Genomic DNA, 24,815 nt, shown 5'->3' on the forward strand with positions numbered 1-24,815 from the left:
GTGCCCCAGCACTGCCTCCAATTAGCAAAGTGAGGATTCTTGGCACCTGGGAAAGAGAAAGAAATGACCATCCTTCCTCTTTTCTTCTTTGTTCTTCCTGGCTGAACCTCTGATGTGAAATCTTCCTACCTGGATGTAAATCGCCACTGATGCCCTCATTCCAACCTAGTCCTGACCTGCCTGTCTTTCCAGGTCACTGGCGTCTGTCCCCCTCACTGGCGTCCACTGCACAGCTCCCAGTATCCTCTGCTGTGTCTGTGGCCAGCATTCTCCTGAAGCTGCTCCAATTTTTCTAGTTGCCCAAGCCAGGGGTTTCATCCAGGAAACCCACTAAAAGTAGTAGTTCCTATGGGTGCCAGCCGCTGTGCCGGGCACCAGTTCTTAGGCTTTTTCATCCTCATGGCATCGGGTACTGCTCCAGCCTTCTAAGAAATCTCCTCCTTGACTTGGAGATGCTGCCGTCAGGCTTCTTCCAGCTCTGTTGGAGGTTCCTTCAGCGACTCTTCTTTCTTACGTGTCATCCATGTCCTGAGGGGTGGTTTTAAGCTGCCTCATCTGCTCCCATCTCAGCCGCCCCCTCTGCGTGGTCGGATTTCCAGATCTGACTCTTATTTCTAGTTTCCGACTGGACATCTCCACCTGGTTATCAAACCGATAATCACAGTTAAGGGGCGTCACGCAAAAGCACGTTCCCCTCTCGTGTCCCTGAGCTCGGCTGGTGGCCTCCTCCTCTGTGGCCTCTCCCACGCACGCATCTTCCATGCGCATCAGTTAGCACATCCTCTGGATTCTTCCTCATCAGGATTGGGGCTCCCCTTCCACCCTCCAGAGCATCGACTTCATCTTGGGTGTTTGGGGTCTCTCATCTGAATTTATGCCACAGCTTCCTGCCTCCCAGCATTCTGCCACTAGCTGTTCCCATCCATCCGACCCCAGAACTCTCTCGGCAACACGGATTGCTCGTGTCCCTCCCTACGGAAAAGCTTCCCATGGATTCTAGTTGACAGGCTAAGTCCCAGTCTTCCAAACCTTCGGTACCAGCCTCCCCTCCCACCAGTCACCAAACCCACCGTATTCGCCCTCATTTCCGGGCACGTGTATGTGTGTATTGCTTCTGCTGCTAACATGGCCTCTTTTGTCCTCTTCTGCCACCTGGCAAATGTCCTATCCATCCTTTAAGAAGCCACATCAGTCATCCTGAGCAGGCCCCCGGTGTTGGTCGAGTGAATGGAGTCGGCTTGCCCAGCCCCTCGTGCGGAGCGAGGATCTTGCTGCTGAACTCTCTGGAGCCAGTCGCTTCATATCTTTGTCACATGTGTCGGCGTTTGTGTGGCAGCTGCTCTGTATATCAGACCAAGCCAGGAATGGTGTCGGACACACCCCGGGCTGCGTGGCGGATGTCCTTCCCACCCCCTTTCCCGAGGAGCCCAGACCCAGGCTCAGAATCCGTCTCGGCCCTGCCCTCCATCAGCCACGTTCTGCAGACGGGGTTCTGCACACGATTCGAGGTCCGGGTGACCTTTCCTGAAGTGCACTCTGCATTTCCCCAGCACATGGGCCACCTGAGAAAACCATTCAGTGGCAGAAGGAATGACAAATGAGTTTTTCTTTTCTCTTGGATGGGTTTTTCTCAATACTAAGTAAAATATTGGTATCTTAACCCTATGTTAGGTGTATATCATTTCATGCTACACATAGATCTATCTGCAAGAATGTATTCACAGTAAGAGATGGGTGAGGTGATTTGTTAAAATCCTTTGTCACTCCTTGCAAAGAATTCTTCATGCACACACACACGCGTGGCCTGTCACACTCCTGCCTGTTCCTACCACAGCCCTCTCTCTCGAAAGTCCAGCCCACTGCCTTGCTTTACAGTCAGCACACTGCCTGCTATTTCTTCGAGCCTTGCCTTCCATTTATCTGGCACATCTTTAAGAGTTGGTTGCATAAAGCATTTAAAAAGATAAAAGTATTGAATCTTATATTCCAATGTCAAAATATCTTTTTGGTAGTTGCAAAAGAAAACTGGTAAGTCTGGGTAATTCTAAAACTAGTTAAAAAGCACTTTAAGGGAGCTGCTTTTTTTTCTATGCTGTATGAAACACTTCATATTAATTAGTAACCCTCTTAATAATCCATTTTCTTTATCTTTGACACAGGTGTAATAACTATCAAAAAAGTGTGTCAGGGATTCTCTGGTGGCCCAGCCATTAAAGGATCCAGTGTTGTCACTGCTGTGGCTTGGGTTCAGTCCCTGGCCCGGGAACTTCCACATGCCAAAGGCGCAGCCAAGGAAAAAAAAAAAAAAGGTGTCAAAACAACCAGGCAAATGTGCACTACCTTTTCCATGGCTCTAGTGAGAGATGAAAAATCATTATCATTATCAAGTTTAATGAGCTTCCTTCACACTAGCCAACCTTCTCTCATTCTGGTCACACTGCAGAATTTAAAAATGGAATGTGGGTACTATAAATGAAGAAATCAAGAAAGTTTATGTTTTCTCTCGATTGCCGTACTATACATAAGACAGCTGGCTGTGGCACGCTCAAAGCAGGAGGCTCTTGCGTATCACTCACCGTAAGACCGTGCAGTGCACTCAACAAAATGATGAGGAAACAGAAAAAAGGAAAGATGGGGTCTGCAAAAGGCTGCGGCCATCTGTAAAGTAACAGTTTGCCTGCATCCACATGTATCTGTAGAGCCGATTCTCTTTAACGTTTTAATGCGTCATGCTGTGGGTGGATTACTGCAGTGGTTTCTTCTCACCTTTTCATGTATTTCTCTCCTATTATGTTCTCACCTGTCTTGTCTGGAAAATGCATCAGGCTAACTGTCAGGTAGGTTCTTCTTGATATTTAATGTGATTATGAGGCGCATCCGCAGCAGGAAACGAAGTAAACAGACTGTGGGTGACCTGTGATGAATGAGAAAACGAAACAGAAAAGGCAAATGCTAAATTACTGAGAAACTTTTTGCAAATGCGTACAAACTGTAGAAGCTGCAAGCTCTAAGAACATTCAGCCAGCGTGAGCATCTGTCATAAGAACTTGGCCTAAGGGATTACAGCAGCTCAAAATAATAAAGTAGGTTACCTGGACTGTCTGGTTTTGCGCTGGCTCAACGTACAGCCTGCCCCCCGGAGGGCTTGATTGTCATAGTGTAGTGTTTTACGCTACGTGGCCACCAGCACTTCTGCTGTACCTATACTATCAGCTTTTACAGATTTGGCCGGGTTCAACAAAACTTCGCAATGATGTCCTTTAAATCCCTGTTTGAAGCGCATATTCAGACAGACCATGTGCCTTGAAGAAAGAGACTAGGAAAAAAAGAGGGATGTATTTTGTTAACACTAAACTCATCCTTGGAGTTCAGCCTGACATGGCTTAACTCTAGCCCAGAGAATAGTCACTTGAAATTGCAGGAGGAGGCAGAGCTGTTCGTTTCTTCCTTTGGTATCAGGGGCAAGGAGTATTCCTTCATTCACAGGAAGCAGAGCAACAAGCTCTTTTTAGATCCTCAAGTGCAAGACAGATACTTTATAAACCCTAACCATAGGTAAGCCCAAGAGAAGAGATACGTACATTTAAATCAGAGTTTGTTTGGTGTGTGTTTGATGTGTGTGTGTGTTGTTTTTAACTTGAGCTCATTTTTATCTTTCAAGGGGAAGAATTATGTGCTACAGTTGCCATGCGACACAAACTGCTCTAACAGCTTTCTAATTTGAATTTCAGAAGTCTACGGAGCAAATGAAGAAGGTCCCTACAATTATTCTTTCAGTCTCTTATAAAGGAGTCAAATTTATTGACGCAACAAATAAGGTGGGTACCGCACCCCTGAGTACATGATCTCAAATCCTCTGCTTCCCATCATACCCAGCATCCCCCGTTTTAATCACTCCCCACCCCTTACCTTACTGTTCCCTAAACCCACACCCACACCCACACAAGGGCACATCGCCTTTGGGGAACTTGATCTAAGATTCCAACACGCATTTTGCTTTCACTTCTCCGGGGTACCTTCCCTAATAGACTATGGCCACTCATTATCTGGCATGTCCCTTTGGATCCAGAGAACATTAAAACAGAAAAAAAAAATCGTGTCTAGAGTGAAAATGCACCAATGTAATCATTCCTCCGTCAGAGAAGGTGTTGGCAGGTGAAGGGCTAGAGCGTTTGTCTTTCCATTTCTCTAGAGATCGACGTGGCCTCGCTTTTGATGTGTGTAATGAGTACCTGACACGAGAAACACGTGCCTGGCTCTTACATCCTATAGTTGCGTTTCATTCTCAGCTCTTGAGATGGAAGAGAGGGTTTTGACTGTATTGTTTTCTTAAGAGACACAACCATAAAAGCAGCTCAGGCTGTGCTGTGTGTGACTCTGCTATGACTTCACTGTTTTGTTTTGTTTTTTTAAGAAGTATAGTTGATTTACAATGTGGTGTTACTTTAAAGTGTTCAGCAAAGCGATTCAGTTATGTATACATGTATGTGTGTGCGCGTGTGTGTGTGTGTGTGTATTTATACATTCTTTTTCAGATTCTTTTCCTTATAGGTTATGTCAAAATATTGAGTATAGTTCCCTGTGCTACACAGTAGGTCCTTGTGGGTTATCTATTTTATGTATAACAGTGTGCATCTATTAATCCCAAACTCCTAATTTACCCCTCCCCTCTTTTCCCATTTGGTAACCGTAAGTTGGTTTTCTGTGTGTGACTGTGTACTCACAGTGGAAACGGTTCATGGGCTCTAAGGTCGGGTGTAGACACTGGGTTAGATTTTACTTAGAACGTGTTCTTTCTTGGAGTTCCCGCTGTGGGGCAGTGGGTGAATGATTCTGCTTGTTGCTATGGAGGGCTCCTCAGGTTCGATCCCTGGCCCAGGAACTTCCATATGCCAAGTGTCCTTTCTTGGTGAGGAAGGCAGGGTTCTGGTGCTTGAGTGGAAGGCTTGGTTGTGACCACTCTCACCTTCATAAACTCAAACCTGACGGGCTCCTCCTCACAAACCCCAAATGCCCCTGTTTTATTCTTACATCCTTCCAACCGCTAAGGTGTAGAAAAGGGGGAGGGGAGGGGATCCCCACTGGTAAACACCATTCATTTTCTGGACTGCCTCCCAGCTAGACCCACTCCATTCTGGAGAAAGAAAACAGAAGTCACGGAACAGGTGGCCTTAAACCATGGTCATTTAGGACCAGGGCAGCGGGATCTAGATGCAGGGCAAAGTCCCATGCACCCCACACGCAGTGCCTCTTGTCTGTCTATAAGAAATCTGAGTGTCTGAACGCACCAGTTGAGAATTTTCCCGATCTGTTTTCTGTAATGAAGAAGACGGCTTCGTCAGCAGTCAGATAAGCCCAGGCTCCCCAAGGCTACTTAGGGAAACAACCTCCCATTTTTAGAAGCCATTCTGCAACCCAAGCAGAGAGCCGGTAACCCAGCCGGCTCTAGCTGACCTTGGCCAAAGCATACTCTGCGTCAGCCACCTTACGAGGAAGGATGGCTTCAACCCGGCCTGTGTCTTTGACAGAGACCATTGTGTGCAGGCGCTAATAAGGAAAACCCCGATCGGTTTTCTTTTTATTTCTTGGAAGCCACTTCAGTTGCTGGTGCACAAACCTCCTTTATCCTTAGATTATCATCAGTGAGGTTTAAAAGCTTCAAAACATTGTGGAACACTCACCGAAGGCACCATTGCTGTCATTATATCTAAATTTCAGGAAAGGCTTTGGCGTTTGGATCTTTTGTCCCAACCTGGAGCGACTGTCTTTCCCCTGTATGCACTTGAAATCCGTGAATGGCAGTGTATTTTCAGCGTATGAGTCTGACACTCTCGGAGATGAACAACCTTAGCAGATTTGGATTCTGACAGTTTCTAAACAAGTGGTATTTGCCCTGAGAAGTTCGCAGAGTCTCAAGGCTGTCATCCCATGAAGCTGGGGGTCCGACGGGGTGCATCTGTGTTAATAGCCGCCTCTCCCACTTGCCGTGATCAGAGGAAGGCGAGCGCTCTGTCGGCTCTGTGGCGTTTTGCTTATGGACGCATCGAGGGCCGTCAATCGTGATCTCCTAGGCTTTGAGGAGATACTTCTGCTTCAGTCGCCAGTACTTAGATGAGTTACCCATGGATCTCTGCTCACAAAGGACTACTCTTTGGAAATATAAGCCCTGAAAGATATGCAAAAGATAGTTATGGGCATAAAGACACCAGACCAGGTAAAGAAGGCCCGTGTGTCTTTCAAGTCCTTGCTGTGCAGCCTCTGCCTATTTTCAAAATCTAGAGCAAAGGCAAAGGACACATGTTGGTGGCAGGTGGAGCCAACCCCTCTGTGACTGTATGAGAGTGTGTGCCTGGCTTTTTCAGGAAGTTGGGGACATTGACCTCAACACTGGTGGCTGTGCAGGGTCCCCATCCCAGTGTCCTGTGATGCAGTGATCCCCCCCCAGTCCAACAGTGTGTGGGGAGACAGCAGGGACTGGGGCTGGAGTCTAGTCGTTGGTGTGTGAGAAGCCGGAGCAGAGAGCTCGTGTGCAGAGAAGGAAGAGAGACGCCGTGTAAGCTCTGTCGGTGGAGTTTGACTGAGGAAAGCTGAGAAACACCACCAGCCAGGGCTAAAGGCCTGGTTTCAGGAGACGTAGCAGAGGACGTGCTGAAGGATCCTCCTTCGGTTGTGGTGTGAAAGGGAACCGTGCTCGTGGATTTTAGCAGTGGCGGCAGTGGCACGCATGTGCCACTTTGTCCTGTGCAAAGCCCAGCCTCTGATCAATGCCCACAGCAGGAAAGGAGGGGACGGATAAACTCCAGGTCCTGCTTTAGGTTTGCTGAGAAGTGTTGTTTAGGAAGCCACTTGGATTCGAAGTGGAGGACTCGTGGGGTGTAGACTGTCTTTGAAGACCTCGCAATTTGAGATGCTTGTGGCACTAAGCGTGTATTAAGACGCAACCAGAAGTCCCAGCTCCATGTTCATGTTTGATGTTTTCATGCCATTATCTTAAACAGTGCCCTCCCAACCACCGCGTCTCCTAAACCCTGCCCTGGTGAGATAGAGCATGTTCAGCCTGCACTGGTGGGGAGAGTGACCGAGGCCTCAGGCCCTTCACTCGGTGCCTGCCCTGCAGGCACACAGCCGGCTGGTCGTGAGGACTAACCCTTGACTTGGCCACCCCCTAACCCCGTGCTTTTTCTGTTACTCCACAGCTCCCTTCCACCAATTGGTGTGAAGTGCAGTGGACATTGACTTTGTCATGTGCTAATGACTCTTCCCTTCCTGGCAGCTCCCATTACTCTGTGTGAAAGATGACCCCTCCAGCCAAGCATTTTTTTTCCTTTTACGCTAATAAAGAAGTGGCTTTGGCTGAGTTCATGGGGAAGGGTTAGGTGCCTAGTTATAAACGCATGAATTTATTACCTAGCAACTTGGGAAACAAATCGACTCACTAAACCGGATTAAAGAAGGGAGAAGCAGAAAATGACCTTGAATTAAAAATGGAACTTGGAACTTTAGTACTAGACCTAGGACTAAAATGATGTAGGTAATCCCACCAGCTTTCTGCAGATCGACAGCCCAGAGGTAGCCCAGAGACCTGCAGCTGATAGTCTTCGTGGCAGCAGGATCTTCCAAGAGGAGACACAGCCCCCACATCCAGCGCTTGGCTGAGCTCCTTTGTGCTTCTTGCTCTGACTCCCTCCTCAGTCTTCCCAGGTAAATCAGGAACGATGCAGTGCCTGAGTTTGTCAGCCTTGTTTTGGTTTTTTGGCCACACCCACGGCATACAGAAGTTCCCAGGCCAGGGATCAAACACATGACCCGAGCTGCTGCAGTGACAACGCCAGATCCTTAACCCACTGTGCCAGGACAGAATTCCTGTTTGTTTTGATTGCCAACTTTAAATAGGGCTTATGCTAATTTTTTTAAGGCACAGATTAACTGGGAACATTTACTTAATAAACAAGTCATAGCTGTTTTTCATAGCACATACTTCCCCTTCTAAGAAGCTTGGATTCAAATTCGGACCCCATCAGGACCGTGCCCAGTTCTTATCTACAGGCTCTGCAGGTCGCTTCCATGTAGCCCTCAGCCAGGACCGCTGCCTCTGTACGGGGAAACTCTCTGGAGGGGCGCTGCGTTGTCTCACTCAGAAAAGGCCCAGTCTAAGGAGGAGACTCAGAGAAACTCAGAGTCGCAAGTAAGGGAAGCAGAGGGGCCCGTGCTAGGCTCCATCACTTCATTATCACCCACCCTTCTGAGACCCTCTCTTAAGTGGCTGAACCAAACAAGTCTCTTTTACACCCACCACCCAGACACCACCAACCTTTAGCTGTTTCTTTGCATGTGAAAGGCAACAGAGAGGAAAACCAGTCTCTCCCTGTGGGGGGATACTGAGCTGCCAAATTTTCTACCCCATAGAAGGGGCAGGGTGAGCCCCTCTCCTAAGCCTTTGAAAAGCCCTAGGCTCCTTGGAACAGGCTTAGCTTTGGAGGCTCAGCTGCATAAACAAGTCCACTTTTATTTATTTATTTTTTGTGTCTTTTTTTTTTTTTTTTTTTTTGCTATTTCTTGGGCCGCTCCCGCAGCATATGGAGGTTCCCAGGCTAGGGGTCTAATCGGAGCCGTAGCTACCAGCCTACACCAGAGCCACAGCAACGCAAGATCTGAGCGGCATCTGCAACCTACACCACAGCTCACGGCAACGCCGGATCGTTAATCCACTGAGCAAGGGCAGGGACCAAACCTGCAACCTCATGGTTCCTTGTCAGATTCGTTAACTACTGCGCCACGACGGGAACTCCATCGAGTCCACTTTAAATGATGTACCCCATGGTGACGTCATGGAGGAGCCACTAATTGACGTATGACGGGGGTAGAAAGAATGTATCCCTCCTTGACCCCGCAAGGAAGAAGCATCCACATTCCCCCGTTCCATCTTCAGCTGTAGTGTCCTTGGTCTTGGAATCATTGCATGGAGAACTGGCCTCGAGGTTCTGCAGAGGTGGGTGAGGCAGAGTGACGGCAGTGTCTCAGTGTCACCCAATGTGTGCTCGACCCACGGGGGGGCCAAACCAACCAAAATGTCAGCGTTTGGAGCAGAGAAAGGCTTATTGCAGGGCTGAGCAAGGAAAAGGAGTGGTTCATGCCCAGAAAACCACAGACTCCCAGAAGGGCTTCCGCAAAGCATTTTTAAAGGCCAACTGAGGGAGGGGTGTCCCCAGGTCTGTGATCAGCTCCTGCGCAGTTCTGGTTGGTGGATGGCGAGGTAGAAGGGGTAACGGTTGACGTTATCGATCCTTAGGTGCCAGCAGGTCTGGGGGGCTGCGCGCTCGTGAGCATCAAGCAGTTAACTTCTTCGGCCTGGTGGTGGTTTTTAGCATCCGAGGGACTCAGGAAAAGTGAATGAGATACTGTTGTCTGGGCCCTTCAGAGAGGAGCCGCAGCAGAGGACATGGGGGAGGGGTCTGTCCCAGGAAGGCCCCCAGGAGGGGCCTGCTCAGGCACACCCGTAGGGAGATCTCAGGTCCCATGTTCTAGCACTACCGATATGTCAGAAAGTTCTGTTCAAAATACCTCCCGAACTGTCTTACGCTGTTAGCCAAGACATGGAAACCACCTAAATGTCCATCAATAGAGGAATAAATAAAGAAGATGCAGTACATATATACAATGGAATATTACTCAGTCATAAAAAAGAATGAAATAATGCCATGCGCATCAACATGGATGGACCTAGAAGCTATCATTATACTAAGTAAAATTAGCCAGTGAAAGACAAACATCCTATGATACCACTTGCATGTGGAATCTTAAAAAAAAAAATGGGGGGGGGGGATGATACAAATGAACTTATTTGCAGAACAGAAACAGGCTCACAGACTTGGAAAAACTTAAAGATTACCAAAGGGGACAGGTGGGGGTAGAGGAGGGATGGACTGGGTTTCTGGGATTGGCATATGCATGTTAAGGTATATGGAATGACTGGCCAACAGGGACCTGCTATGTAGCACAGAGAATTCCACCCAACATTCTGTGACAGTCTGTGTGGGAAAAGAATCTGAAAGAGAATGGATGTGTCTGCGTGTATGACTGAATCACTTTATTGTACAGTGGAAATTATCACAACCTTGTAAATCAATCAGACTTTAATAACACTTTAAAAAGTAAACAATTTTTTTAAAAACTCCCTACACAGACCATCAATATGAATTTATTTAAAGGCATATTTTTAAGTACCAATTAGGATGATTAAGTGCCAGTAACATGAGGTATTCTTAACTGATAACAGAATAGTTTTATTAGCCCGTCTTTCCTCTAGTTTAGACCATGGGAATAGAGGAAGAAACGTTTCCACAGTGGGAGAGGAGGCTGACTTTGGGACATGGAGCGATGCAGACGAGGACAGGCCTCAGAGTGAAAAGATAGCCCCGGGCTCCTGGGCATGAGGGAAGTAGGGGTGCCAGAAAATTGGCAGGGAGTCAAGAAAGACAGGAAAAGTATCTTAGTGCATTTGGGCTGCCAAAACTTTAGCCATAGACTGGGTGGCTTAAACCACGAACATCTATTTCTCACAGTTCTGGAGGCTGGAAAGTCCAAGGTTAAGTCAAGAGCAGAGTCAGTATCTGATGAGAGTCCATCTTCTGCTTGATAAATGGCCTTCTTCCGGCTGTGACCTCCCAGGGCAGAGAGCGCCAGCCAGCTCTCTCACCTCTTCTTGTAAAGGCACTAATCCCTTTCGTGAGAGCTCCACCCTCATGACCTAATGACATCCCAAAGGCCCCCTCCCTCCGGACATCATCACATTGGGGGTTAGGATTTCAAGGTACTTGGGAAGGGCACAGTTCGTAATGAAGAGAGATCTCCAAGGAGACACTTCGCAGCCTTTCCCTGGGCCGCAGTGCTGTCACGCACCACTGAACATTGTCCAGAGTGATGTATTGGGAACTGGCAGGATTCAGGGAATCCAGTGCAATAAAAATCACAGGGGACTTTTCACTGTAACATTTTCCCAAAAAGTCAATCTACCTTATGCTGTTTTTAAAAATCTCAAGAATACAAAATGCTAATTTAGTTAAAAGTTAGAGCCTGTGCTCTATTTCCAATAATAGTGGATCCTGGGCAGATGAGACCGAAACCACACAGCCTTCCCGAAGTAATAAGAGCTCCCAATTAAAATCATGGTGGCGGCTCTCAGCACCTGCTAACATCACACCTGTAGAGACCACATAGATCTTCCTAATTTTAAATGTATTTTAAGACTCACAATTTCTTTTTTTTTTTGGTCTTTTGTCTTTTGTCTTTTTGTCTTTTGTTGTTGTTGTTGCTATTTCTTGGGCCGCTCCCGCGGCATATGGAGGTTCCCAGGCCAGGGGTCCAATCGGAGGTGTAGCCACCAGCCTACGCCAGAGCCACAGCAACGCAGGATCCGAGCCGCGTCTGCAACCTACACCACAGCTCACGGCAACGCCGGATCGTTAACCCACTGAGCAAGCGCAGGGACCGAACCCGCAACCTCATGGTTCCTAGTCGGATTTGTTAACCACTGCGCCACGACGGGAATTCCTAAGACTCACAATTTCTTAATGGAGTTTTCTACTTGAGGAAATGCTATCTGGATGCCAGAAGAGGGTCACGACTTTCTGTTTTAAAGCGCTGTCTTGCAATAGGAGGTTACTTGTTTATGGGATTCTGATTTTCATTTGAGTTATTTTTGGCAGCACTGCGTGTAGTGTCAACATACAGGGTCATTGTGAAGAATATCTTAATTTTCTTGTCTGTGTTAATTCTATGATTGCTTCCCAGCCACACCACTTAGTGGAGGGAGGGGCATGAAATACTTGCTAGGGGTGGTGACAGAGCAGGACATTCTGTCAGCGTTTTGAGGCACTGATGGGTATATACAGAGCATTATGTTTGCTCTGTTATTTAAGACTGTGCCATTAAAACATAGTTAGGGTAACTAAAGCATTGAGGGGTTTAGATCTATGACAATTGCAAAAATCATAAATGGGATATTATGAGATTAAGAAATGATTGCACGATTATGTGAAATCTTTTGCTTCTTAAATACATTGATGTATCAAAAAGAAGTTTCTAGCAGGGTTTGCAGCCCAGATGATGCTCCTTGGTTATTCTGGGCTTCAAGATAATGGTACTTAAACCTTTCCTGCGTAACCTCCCACTGGTTATTCCTAGAGGCGGGTTGGGATGCGGGGGCTGGCAGGGAGATGGTATGAAAAAATGCTAGCGAGAACAGAAATGAACTGTTGAACCAGTGAGAGAGCATCAAGCATTCAGCGTGGTGTTTCCTGCATCCCACCCCTACCCCTTGTCTACACAGAGTCTCTTTTTTCTTGCTTTTGAGGTCTGCACCCATGGCTATGGAAGTTCCCAGACTAGGGGTCTAATTGGAGCTGTAGCCACCAGCCTACACCACAGCCACAGCCACAGCAACGCTGGATCCGAGCTGCATCTGCAACCTACACCATGGCTCACGGCAACGCCAGATCCTTAACCCGCTAATCGAGGCCAGGGATCAAACCTACTCTTCATGGATGCTAGTCAGATTTGCTTCTGCTGAGCCACGATGGGAACTCCCACAGAGTCTCTTCTTGAGGGAGCTCCCTGATGCACCATCCTCTTCTTGCCTTGGCTCTGGGGAATGAGGGGCAGTGCACAAGGCAGCAGACAGAAGGTGGTGAGGGATCAGCCTCCCAGCAGGCAGAACATTCCAGATGATCCTTTCCAGGCAGAGTTAGCAGGTGGCAGCGCTGACTATCTACAGGTGTACGTGGGGAATGGCAACAGTAAAATCCTTCGTAATTACTATTTTTAAAAAAAAAAGTGTCTGCCACCCAGACTGCTTCTGCTCGCAGCACCAGGGGAGAACCACTGCTCCAAGGCAGGACTATTTTAGGTTGTTTTTAATTAAACCAAGATATTCCTTCCAGACCTGGTATTCCTTTGCCCACAGATAGTGCGTTGGGTCATTTTGAGTGTTGCTGGTCTAGAACATTCTGGAAGACGGAAAGCAACTGCTTCTGCTTCCCAGATCATTTGTCTTGGTTCTGAAATATGCTGGTTTGCAGAGGAAAACAATGGTCACTTATGGCATTTCTTCCAGAACATAATTGCCGAGCATGAAATTCGTAATATCTCCTGTGCAGCCCAGGACCCAGAGGACCTCTCAACATTCGCTTACATCACAAAAGATTTGAAGTCCAATCACCACTACTGTCACGTGTTTACCGCCTTTGATGTGGTGAGTAACTACCCTCCTTGGACAGACGAAATAGTTCCCTGAACGTACCTGGATTTTACCAAAAGTCTAGCTTGCAATTTCGAGGCTTGTTTAAGGAAGGCCTGATGTTAAGGTATTTTTGCAGACTCAGCCTTTCTAGGCTTTTCCTGTATTTTCATTCATCCACTAAATGAAGACCTCCACGTCTATCTAGTGTCTGAACTGTCATTGCTCAACTAACTTCACTTTTCAAAGCTGATGAGTCCTGACTTTCTCTGGTCCCAAAAGATAGTATATGTGTTCCAGCCTTTTTGTTCCTTTACTATGTCTGTTGGTTTCTTTGGTGGCCACCTCTAAGAGGTAGGATGTAATAGTCCAGGTTTGTTTGGAAGAAAAACAAGTCTCAGGGCCTCCTACAATATTTGTGGGTTTTCTATGTGGCATTAGAGTTAAATCAGACATCTATAAATAATAATCGGGGACACCAAGCCTTGGTCTGTTTGAATACAGCCCATATTTGGAGTTCGTCTTGTAATGACATCCTGAGAGTGTTACACCACTTATGGTACAGTTTGTCATTACGTCTAAAAGTAGCCCATATATTACAAACGTGGAGAATGCAGGCAGTTCTAGAAAATAATAAGTATTCCTTTAAGATATATCTGCCTTTGAGACGGTACAAACTCCTTGAGGAAGACTCCACTGTAGTACCCTGGCCATGCTACATCTGAAGCAGACAGAACAGAGACAGCAACAACCATGAAATAATTTGTAAAATTTGTAAAAATGTCGCTTTGGCAGTCCGGCTCGGCTCAAGTTTTGAAATATACATGTTGAAAGAATTACACAGATATTGCAGTGTAATGTATTCTTGAGAGGCCAGCCCACAGTTCAATGTCATGGGTAAGACTGCTTGAAGCCATCTGTGGCACGTCTGACAAACTCCCATGGCCAGGGACCGCCATAACCCAGAACTTACCCCGTTCTAAGGTGTGTTAGGCTCGTGGCCAGAGCTTTGTGTCATGCTGCAGGTGGCCCATCGTTTTCAATTTTTGAAGATTGAAAGTAGAAAAGAATGCCCATGTGCCTTTAAAAAAAATGTTTTTCCAGTTGGGGAGGCATGAGAAGAATAATAGACAGATGGTATGTGTTAAAAGTAAGGACGGCAAAGCAAAGCCCTCAAAGGCTACTCTAAGTATTTCTGGATGTGTTTGTTTGCATGGGATCAGCGGTGTTGGTCAAAGCCATTTCAGCATTAGGTTTCTGGCGCCTTCGACATTACTTGCCATTCTTGGGAAATGCAGCTATTTGTTTTTAAACAGAAAAAACTCTATTTTATCCACATATATTTTGGTTTGCATGATACACCTTTTTCTGTGGGAGTTGCCTTGGTGTCAGAGAAGGAGTTCACCTCCCAACTCACTGCCTGCTCCCTGAGCTCAGACAAGTTGCAGGACTTTTCAGAGTCCTGATCTCCTTTGTCTATAAAACAGGTGCAGGGATTTGCACCGCCCAGGTTTTCCTCGGGACTGAAATGAAGGGACCTGTGTAGGACGCTCAGAAACAATGCATGTTCCATGTTAGCTCCCTGGCACCCCTTCTCCGTCCTTGCCCACTGACCTCCTGGGTCACAGGCTGGCCTTTGCCTGCTAAAAGACACAATGTAGACGTGCCAGAAGTGTCTTTATGGTCTGAAGTTTTCCCCCTGTCCTTGTAAAAGAACTGGGAAAAAAAAAAAAATAGAAGCAAGAAAGAAAATAGAAACAATAAAAAGAAAGCAGAGACTTTGCAGGCCTTCTGTTGGTAGGATGCTTCTAATCAGTGTTTTCATTGAATGTCAACATTAATATTCCAATATTGTCCGGATGAATTCCAGCCTTGCCTTGGGTATTGCAACATTTCTTTCTAAATTGGTTTTAGAGTGAAATATAATTTGCCTTCATAAGAGTATCCAAAATGTCGTTCTCTATTCCAACTAAAAATGATTCCCGTGGGCCATCTGGCCCCTTGAGTTGTTTAGCTTGTGTGTATGTAATGCCAGACCGCCGAGGTGAAACGTGCGCGAGGCGGGCAGGGACTGGTCCACTGTTACCAGCACGATACCCCTGATGCATTTGGAACACGTGTGGAAGGTGCTTCGTCTTTTATCTTTTCATGTTTGAGTTCATGTAGACATTCACTAGCTTAGGAGTCTGTTATCAGCTCCAAAGGTTGTTCATCTGACACCACAAGTCCACCATTTTAATCCTCTCCAGGTGAACAGTTTGTCTAACTTCAAAAATAGTAACAAAGGCCACCAGCCTTGACCTCGGTCTTTGAGCAGTTTCGAGGTGCACCAAGCCTTGCTTGCACAAAAAAAAAAAAAAAAAAAAAAAAAAAGCCTCTTTGAGCACGGATGTTGTATCTTTTTGTAGGGTACTTCAATATTCAGTCCAGTCTTGAAGGCTTAAAATATTTTGGTATGAACAGGTTCCTCAGGCTTCTCCAATGGCAAAAGAAAAGAATAGAATACCTTAGGTTTACATTTAAAATTTTTCAACTGATGTGTATGCGTACATATACATTTTTAATTGTAGTTACTGCTGCTTTGACCTTGTAGATCTGTTAGGGGTCACAAGAAGTTTTTATGAATATCTCCTACCATCCAGAAAATTCAGCGATGTCTAAGAGGCTTCCAGTTTACGGAGAGTTGGATTTGAAATTCAGAGCACTTTCCCAAAGACGTCCTGTGGTCTTGGAAGGGAGGCTTAAGTCCCCCCCGCCACAAAAGCAAGTGTGTGAATTTAACATAGTTCCTTTACTCTGGGACACGGGGCAGAGCTTTCAGGAGGCTCTGACAGCAGGGAGGCGTGGCATGTGCCACGTTTCCCAAGTTCATTTGGCCAAGGTAGACTCTTGCAGGGCCAGCTCCGCAGAGGGGTGGCGTTCTGCCGAGCACACTCGAGGAAGTGTTGCACTTGATGTTCGCTAAGCTTGTTTCCGTTATTTAGAATCTATGCCAAGTCCGGCTTGTGATGTTTTCCGTTCTAAAGGACAGGTAAATGAAATGTTGAAAGACCAGGGCAAACATGGAGTGAGGGTTTCCAAGAAAAAGCCAGTCTGTACCTACTGGCCAGCCTGAGACCTGCTCTGCATTCTCAACTCACCATCAAGGCAGCTGATTTCTAGTCACCTCTCTAGTGGGACACATCTCATCCACTGCAGGACAAGAGACTGTCCAAACTCCACCTTCTAGGCGGTGAAAACTTGGGGAAAGAGAGTAGGACTGGTGGAAAAAAGAACGTATGATGAGACCAGGAGTCATAAGGCTTAAACCAACGGGTTCAACTTTTCTCTCCTCCAAGCTTGTGTCGAATGAGTGAAGGGGATTCCGTGCTGCTGGTGTTTCAGTGGTCGCCAGATCCCAAGGCTGCAGTGATTGTCCTTAAAAGGCCAATAGGACAGAGATAGATATCACCAAGCTAATTTGGAAACTGTCGTCTGCTATGTATTATTCACTCAGTCTAGGGTTCTAGGTCGTAAAATGGAGATAGGTACATCAGAAAGCTTTTGATGCATTGTCTGTGGGACTCTCACGTTCATTTTTAAAAATCTGGAAGGGCCCTCCTTCAATAGTTTTAAGATATGAAAGGCTTATTTTGTTTACAGAACAGTAAATGCCATGACTGCTGCTAGACCCTGGCTAATTCCCACTTCTCTATAAAGAACGTGTGTGCAGTCTTTGGTATTTTTAACCAGGCTCCTTTTTCTCTTCCTTGCACCTCCCAAGTTCTGTGATCTTGTGTGTGTGTGCGGCTTAGCCTGGCTTGGAAGTGTGTAGGGACTGTCAGTCCTGATGCTCCGCTGCTGGGTGCTGTGGGGGGGCGACGAGGCTCCCCCTTTCATGTGCTGCTTGGCTGAATGTGCGCCGTGGAAGGATCTTAGCTGGAGAAAGAGAAACGACACTGTGCCGAAAACTGGTCAGCAGATGAGGGGATGGCATTTTACAGTGCTCTTCCATCAAAATGTGCCAGCACAAGCCTAAGCCTCGGGGACACACACACAGTCAGCCTCACTGCCCTCAGCAGTTTAAGGAAGGTGAAATTCCTAAGCCCTTTCTTTATCTCCCGTTTTATTGAGACACAGTTAGCATAGAACACTGTTCCTTTTCGGTGTACAAGGATTTGATTCCCGTGCATATTTAGAAACGATCAGCACAGTAAGTTTAGTTACCATCCGTCACCTCCCAGTTATGCATTTTTTTTTCCTCGTGATAAGAACTTTAAGAGCTACTGTCCTAGCACCTTCCAAATTACAATACAGGCCTACTTCAGAGATATCACAGGTTCGGTTCCAGAGCACCACCATAAATTTAATATCACAATCATTTTGGGGTTTCCAAAAATTGTGAATTTTTTGGTTTCACAGTGCATGTAAAATTACTTGTATACTATACTGTATCCTAAGTGTGCAATACCAGTATGTCTTTAAAAAAAAAAAGTATACATGCCTTAATTTAAAAAAAACTTGGAGTTCCCTTCATGGCTCAGCAGTTAACAAACCTGACTAGGATCTATGAGGAGGCGGGTTCAATCCCTGGCCTCACTCAGTGGGTTAAGGATCCAGCATTGCCGTGAGCTGTGGTGTAGGTCGCAGATGTGGCTCGGGTCCTGCGTTACTGTGGCTGTGGTGTAGGCCAGCAGCTGTAGCTCTGATTCGACCCCTGGCCTGGGACCCTCCATATGCCAAGGGTATGGCCCTAAAAAGAAAAAAATCTTCATTGCTAAAAAATGCTAACCATCATCTGAGCCTTCAGCGAGTTGTGATTGTTTTTGCAATAGTAACAGCAAAGACCTGATCACAGTTTACCATAACAAATAGAATAAAGAAAAGTTTGCAATATTGTAAGAATTACCAAAATATGACACAGAGACACAAGTGAGCAAATGCTATTGAGAAAATGGCACCAATAGACTTGCTCAATGCAGGGTTGCCACAAACTGTGAATTTGTAAAAATAATAATAATAATAATAATAATTTTGCAGCACAGGAAAAGGAGGAGCTACACCTATGTGGCACAGTTAACCATAGTCGCCGTGCTGTATATTGCATCCTCGGGACTTAGTTAGCTTAAAACTGCAAGTTAGCGTCTTCTGACCACTCTCACCCAGTTCTCCCTCTCTTAAACCCTGAGGTTGTTTCGCGGAGTACCGTGAGGTTCCTCATGAAAAGTACTCAGAGCTTATATTGCAGAGATGGTTCCACAAAGTGGGAACTTACAGGTGCAAAAGAACGTGTGTTCTCATTGACATCCATTGACCTCTGATGATGAAATGAATGCTGTGTATGGAGTGACGGGGTCTCTTTCATTCTTTCTCTCCTCTTCTCTACCTGAAAACGGCTCTCAGCCTATTTGACTCCGGTACCGTAAAGATAAATGGCAATGTAAGAAAAACAGTAAAGCGTGGAGAGTCCTTAGAATGGGACTGCGACGCTTTCCTTGGCTAGTCTCCCACTTAGAAAGTAACACGCACACTTCAGTAGAAGCCATTCCCTGGCCCCGTGCAGCCCCTGAACGTCACGATCAAGTCCATGGCAGGAGGGGAATCCTGTCCCGAGCAAAAGATCGAATAAAAAGGCAGCGTTACTGGCGCTATGGCCTTGTATTCCCCGCCCACAAAGACAGAGTCACTTTGCTGGGTTGCCTTTATCCATACCCCCTCTCTCTTGGCATCTATCATTGAGAAATAACCAAGGCATAAGCCCAAAGATATTCAGAGAGTAATAGTCACTCTTTTTTCTTTTTTTGAGGGGTGGGGAGAATGGATGGTATCAGAGCCTTAAATCAATCCCATTTTTGTAAGAAAATAGGCATTGTGATTTTTTTTCACAGATTGTTTTGCAGCAATGATTTATGTATTTGTTACAGCCCCCTCCCAAATATCTTTTTTTTTTTATTATTTTCCCACTGTACAGCAAGGGGGTCAGGTCATCCTTAGATGTATACATTGCAGTTACAGTTTTTTCCCCCACCCTTTCTTCTGTTGCGACATGAGTATCTAGACATAGTTCTCAATGCTATTCAGCAGGATCTCCTTATAAATCTATTCTAGGTTGTGTCTGATAAGCCCAAGCTCCCGATCCCACCCACTCCCTCCCCCTCCCTTCAGGCAACCACAAGTCTCTTCTCCAAGTCCATGATTTTCTTTTCTGAGGAGATGTTCATTTGTGCTGGATATTAGATTCCAGTTATAAGTGATATCATATGGTATTTGTCTTTGTCTTTCTGGCTCATTTCACTCAGTATGAGATTCTCTAGTTCCATCCATGTTGCTGCAAATGGCATTATGTCATCCTTTTTTATGGCTGAGTAGTATTCCATTGTGTATATATACCACCTCTTCTGAATCCAATCCTCTGTCGATGGACATTTGGATTGTTTCCATGTCCTGGCTATTGTGAATAGGGCTGCAATGAACATGCGGGTGCATGTGTCTCTTTTAAGTAGAGCTTTGTCCGGATAGATGCCCAAGAGTGGGATTGCAGGGTCATATGGAAGTTCTATGTATAGATTTCTAAGGTATCTCCAAACTGTTCTCCATAGTGGCTGTACCAGTTTACATTCCCACCAGCAGTGCAGGAGGGTTCCCTTTTCTCCACAGCCCTTCCAGCACTTGTTATTTGTGGATTAACATCAGATGTCACTTCTAGGGATGAGGCCTATAGAGTCGGCCTGGTTTTGAATCTCAGGTCAACACTTCTTAGTTCATTCAGAGTTTGGGCTAGAATGCCTCTAATCCTCGGTTTCTTCATCTGCAAAACAGAGAGAACAGCATACCCACCCACCGCCTAGGGTTATCGTTAGGATTAACTGAGATAACCCATGTCTGTGTCCAGGACACAGTGCTCAGTTAACCTTAGCTGCAGGGCACGGGAGAGCGGTGGTAGCAGCAGTTATGGTGGTAGTTGTGCTCTTTCTTTTGAGACCCTGTGTGAGAAGTTATGTCCCAGTTTTGGGTTTACAACATATGCTGGCTGCAGCAGTATCCCTCACCTAACGAAAAAAGTCCAAATCTGTATAAAATACATCTCTCTCTTTATTGCGTGCCTGCCAAGACCCAGGCACACAGCCCTGCTCTCCAGGATCTCACAGTTCAGAAGAAGTAGGGACGTAACCAATAATTGCAGAAAAATCCAGTCCGCACTGTTCTGCAGTTGTGCAGGGGGGCCCCAGCAGGGTGGGGGCTCCCTGAGGAGGGGCGCTCGGGCTGGAAGCTGAATGGAGTTTGGAGGACTATGTGTTGTCTTAGAAGCACAATGGTTCATTCATGCGCTTTGGGAAGATGAGGTCAGACATTGGGCATCTGCAATAAGCAAAGAAAAGGGCATTTTATCACGTGACTAGTCCATGCGAGAAAGATTTTCAGCAAGGGTTAAAATGTAATGAGCAAAAGCAGTTTTGAATTTGATGGGCACCCCTTCTTGAAGGCATCACAAGTTGGTGATCTCTATGGAGACTCTGGAGCTTTGGAGGAAAGCAGATCACAGGAGTTCCCATCGTGGCTCAGCAGTAACAAACCTGACTGGGATCCATGAGGACGAGGGTTCGATCCCTGGACTTGCTTAGTGGGTCAGGGATCTGGCATTGCTGTGAGCTGTCATATAGGTCACAGATGCAGCTCAATTCCTGAGTTGCTGTGGCGTTGGCTAGCAGCTGCAGCTCCGATTCGACCCCTAGCCTGGGAACTTCCATATGCCACGGATGCGGCCCTAAAAAAGCAAAAAAGCAGGACTCAACCTCTCTTCTTTGTCTTTCCCTGAGCTGTTGACACTCCTGTACTCAGGGCGAGGCATGAGGTCAAACCTTCGCAGATGCTGTCGCATGCTTGGCCACCTTTAAAAATCTGATTTTTGAAAACCATTTAATGGCACGCAGAAACCATTCATGATTTAATGTTGCACGAAAAAGCAACTCATTAAGCTGCACATAAAGTACGATTCTAATTTTGTTTTTAAATCCACATACATAAATATTCATATAGCTTAGAAAAATATTTGTGTGTATATACAAATGTAAAAAGAAAATAAACCAAAACAGAGCCGTGGCTCTATCCCAGCAGTAGAATTTTATAGGTGATTTTTGTTTTTCTTCTTTATGTGTTTTCAGAAATTTCTACATGTACCCGTTATAATTAGGGAGAAATATTCATTTCATGATTATTTTAGTTAGCTGAAATTAGCCCTAAAGAAGCTATCTGTATTTTGTCTGGTTGCTATGTCAGCCCTGGACTAGATTGACTTCTCAGCAGAATGCCTAATATTTATTTCTAAATGCTGAAAACCTGTGATTGGGCACTGTGTATTTCATAAAAATAAACTTTCAAGATTCAATCTCTGACTTGTACTTGAGAGAACTAACTGTGGGCAGAGATAAGGAGATGTCAATGAATTCTGTGACTGTGCCCAGAATACTCTTAGTTATTTTTGCCTCAAGACGTGGGTGAAGCAAGTTGTAGACAAAGCTTACCCTGGCTTTTTTTTTTTAAAAAAAAAAAAAAACAAGAAGTACAAGCAGAATACAGCTGAAAGAGAAAGGTGGCTTCTCTCTGGAGATACCACCATAGACCCATACTGAAAAAGACCTTCCCTTGTCTTCAGGCCCAGACGACATCACCTGCTTTGGTTCAGCACTTGTTCACCCAGGTGTGCCTGTGGAAGAGAAGAGAAAGAAAAGTCCTGGCTCTGGCCATCCCCAGGCACCCTTATCCTTGAGGGCCGAGTCCTCTTACCTTAGGGATCCATCAGGCAGCTTCCTTTTTCCGATTCCTCTAACAAACACTGTTGAGCACCTGATTGTCCTAAGCCCCAGAGATGCGGTCAAATGAGATGAGAGCCCCCAAGGAGCTCAGCCAGCTGAGGAAATTGGACCTGAAAGGAGAAAATCCTCCTAAATGCTGGCCGGTCAGTGGAGCTGTGCCTGAGGCACTGTGGAGCCCCCTGAGGAGGGGCACCTGCTCAGCCTGAGGGGCTGGGGAAGGGCAGACCCCTGGAAGATATGATGGCCCCATGAATCTTCAAGGATGAGCAGTAACTCACCGGCAGCGGTCAAGAGACAGGGAAAGGACAGATGTCCAAAAACAAAAGCCATTTTATAGTGGACAAAGTACTTGGCCATGTAGAATAGTTTTGGGGTGATTGTGGCCATGGGGACATCCTCTATGGTGAAAGACAGCCCCTTGGTCACTGCCCCTCTGAGCAATGGCTGGTAGATTGTCAGGAGCCACAGACCAGCCTTTGAGTAACCCCGTGCTAGGATTTAATATGGCATCAACCATACAGACCTCTGTCTCTGTACTGAATCTGTCGTTGGCTGGGTCAAAGACCCACAGCAGCTTCTAATCCGAGAATCCTGAAGCTCCCGGGTAGAAAGAGACCTCAAGGTCACCTGGCCCAGACCCCCTTCAGAGTGCCACCTCCTCAGCAGCAGTGATGGGTACAGAGGCAGGCAGGCAGCCCCGGGCCGACTTCGCCCATGCAGATGATCCAGGCAGAGTCCTTACCACCACTGGCATAGCAAACCTCTGAGACTCCTTTTAAGGCCCTGGCTTCTCCCCGACTCCCTGGCTTCCTTGCACAGAGTCCTTTCCTTGAATGTCTCTTTGCACCCTCTTTAGGTGGGGACAGCCTCTGAAATTGCTCTGCTGGCCCCTGGAAGCCAAAGAGTAGCCAGGTCCTGTAGCTTTCCAAGGCTATGGAACTAATGCAATTATTTGTTCCATCAATTTGAGTCACTAAAAACGCAGTGGTTATTTTTTTAATTCTGATGGAAGGTGTCAGTAGACAGAATGGGCCACAGGTAAAGACCAGCCCCTACCCCCAGCCCTCTCTCCCTGTGGTGTCCCCTCTCCCATCAGCTCCCTTCCTTTTTTGTCGCTTTCACCAGATGATGTGGAAGCTTCATGTCTGATGTACCTTGTCTGCCATTTTTTTTTTTCTTTTTTGGTAACAGGTTGAACAAACCAAGTTCTTGAATAAATGTTTAAGTAAACTGGGTAAACACACCATTTATACCATGCCTCCTTCCATAAAGGATTTAAGGCAGTCTACATGAATACGTGTGATCAATCTGAAAATATAGGTACACACAGATCCGAATTAGGGAAAATACATGCTTAAAAGGAAGTCTGGACCCAGGGGAAAATTTTAACATCAATATGCGGACTGCAGAATTCTACAAAGTTATGAGAACTGAGCCACAAATCTGGCTCTGAGCTTCCTAGAGGTCAAGGCAAATAGGGAAGGACAGCCATTACATGCTTAATTTTTCTTTGTTGAATATACCCTATCCTCTCAGAAGACAAAACTTCAGTGAGACTGACGTCTGAATTTTTTTAAGTACATTTGATATATAATGTTTTATGTGTACAGCAAAGTGATTCAGTGATATATACATACATATATATACATATATATTCTTTTTCAGAGTCATTTCCACTATAGTTCATTATAAAATACTGAATATAGTTTCTGTGCTATACAGTAGGACCTTGTTGGTTATCTGTTTTATATATAGTAGTGTATATATGTTAATCTCAAACTCCTAATTTATCCCTCTCGCTCACTTTCCCCTTTGGTAACCATAAATTTGTTTTCTATGTCTGTGAATCTATTTCTCTTTTGTAAATAAGCTCATTTGTGTCATCTTTTACATGACACTTAGGTGAGCTCATATTTGTCTTTGTCTGACTTACTTCACTCAGTGTGATCATTTCTAGGTCCATCCATGTTGCTGCAAATGGTATTATTTTATTCTTTTTTATGGCTGAGTAATATTCCATTGTATATATATATATATATATATATATATATATATACACTACATCTTTTTCTATTCATCTGTCAATGGATATTTAGGGTGCTTCCCTATCTTGGCTATTGTAACTAGTGCTGCAGTGAACACTGGGGTATGTATATCTTTTTAAATTAACAGTATTCTCTGAATATATACACAGCAGCGAAAATTTTGGATCATATGGCAACTCTATTTTTAGTTTTTTAAGGAACCTCCATATTGTTCTCCATAGTGGTTGTGCCAATTTACATTGCTACCAACAGTGTAGGAGGGTTCCCTTTCCTCCACACTCTCTCCAGCATTTATTCTTTGTGGACTTTTTAATGATAGCCATTCTTACTTGTATGAGGTGATATCTTGTAGTTTTGATTTGCATTTCTCTAATAATTAGCCATGTTGAACATCTTTCACACGCCTGCTGACCAGCTCTATGTCTTCTTTGGAGAAATGTCTATTTAGGTCTTCTACACATTTTTTGAGTTTGTTTTTTTAGAGTGAACTGTATGAGCCGTTTGTATATTTTGGAAATTAATCCCTTGTCAGTCGCATCGTTTGCAAATTGTTCTTCCATTCAATAGGTTATCTTTTCATTTTGTTCATGGTTTCCTTTGCTGTGCAGAAGCTTCTAAGTCTAATTAGGTCCCATTTGTTTATTTTTGCTTTTAATTTTATTACTGTAGGAAATGAATCCAAAAAAATACTACTGCAGTTTCTGTCAGAGTGTTCTGCCTATGTTTTCCCTGAAGAGTTTCATA

General features: G+C 45.5%; 1 protein-coding gene and 1 long non-coding RNA gene across 44 annotated transcripts in view; one reads left to right on the forward strand and one right to left on the reverse strand.

The window, feature by feature from the left end:
• ANKS1B (ankyrin repeat and sterile alpha motif domain containing 1B) overlaps nt 1-24,815 on the forward strand; it is a 1,062,966-nt gene that overhangs the window by 1,025,365 nt on the left and 12,786 nt on the right. For 24 of the 43 annotated variants that reach the window (XR_014804254.1, XR_014804264.1, XR_014804263.1 and 21 more), the window contains 2 exons: nt 3,712-3,818; nt 13,112-13,249. Coding sequence is in view for 19 of the 43 variants with exons in the window: in XM_084957460.1 (XP_084813586.1) it covers nt 3,732-3,818; nt 13,112-13,249 (225 nt within the window). In the remaining 24 variants the exon portion in view is untranslated. The remainder of the gene's footprint in view (nt 1-3,711; nt 3,819-13,111; nt 13,250-24,815) is intronic. The other 19 variants (XM_084957460.1, XM_084957468.1, XM_084957457.1 and 16 more) reach the window with 1 other exon arrangement.
• Nucleotides 19,150-22,136, reverse strand: LOC146403543 (uncharacterized). The gene is made up of 3 exons (XR_014804300.1): nt 21,998-22,136; nt 21,851-21,917; nt 19,150-20,572 (listed from the first exon to the last, which is right to left on the reverse strand). It is a non-coding gene; the product is annotated as an uncharacterized LOC146403543 (long non-coding RNA).

Source organism: Sus scrofa, chromosome 5 (genome assembly GCF_054392235.1).
Source record: "Sus scrofa isolate SSC_HxYL_T2T_F1_AM1 chromosome 5, Sscrofa_HxYL_maternal_Yorkshire_Landrace_v2.0, whole genome shotgun sequence".
Lineage (NCBI taxonomy): Eukaryota > Metazoa > Chordata > Mammalia > Artiodactyla > Suidae > Sus > Sus scrofa.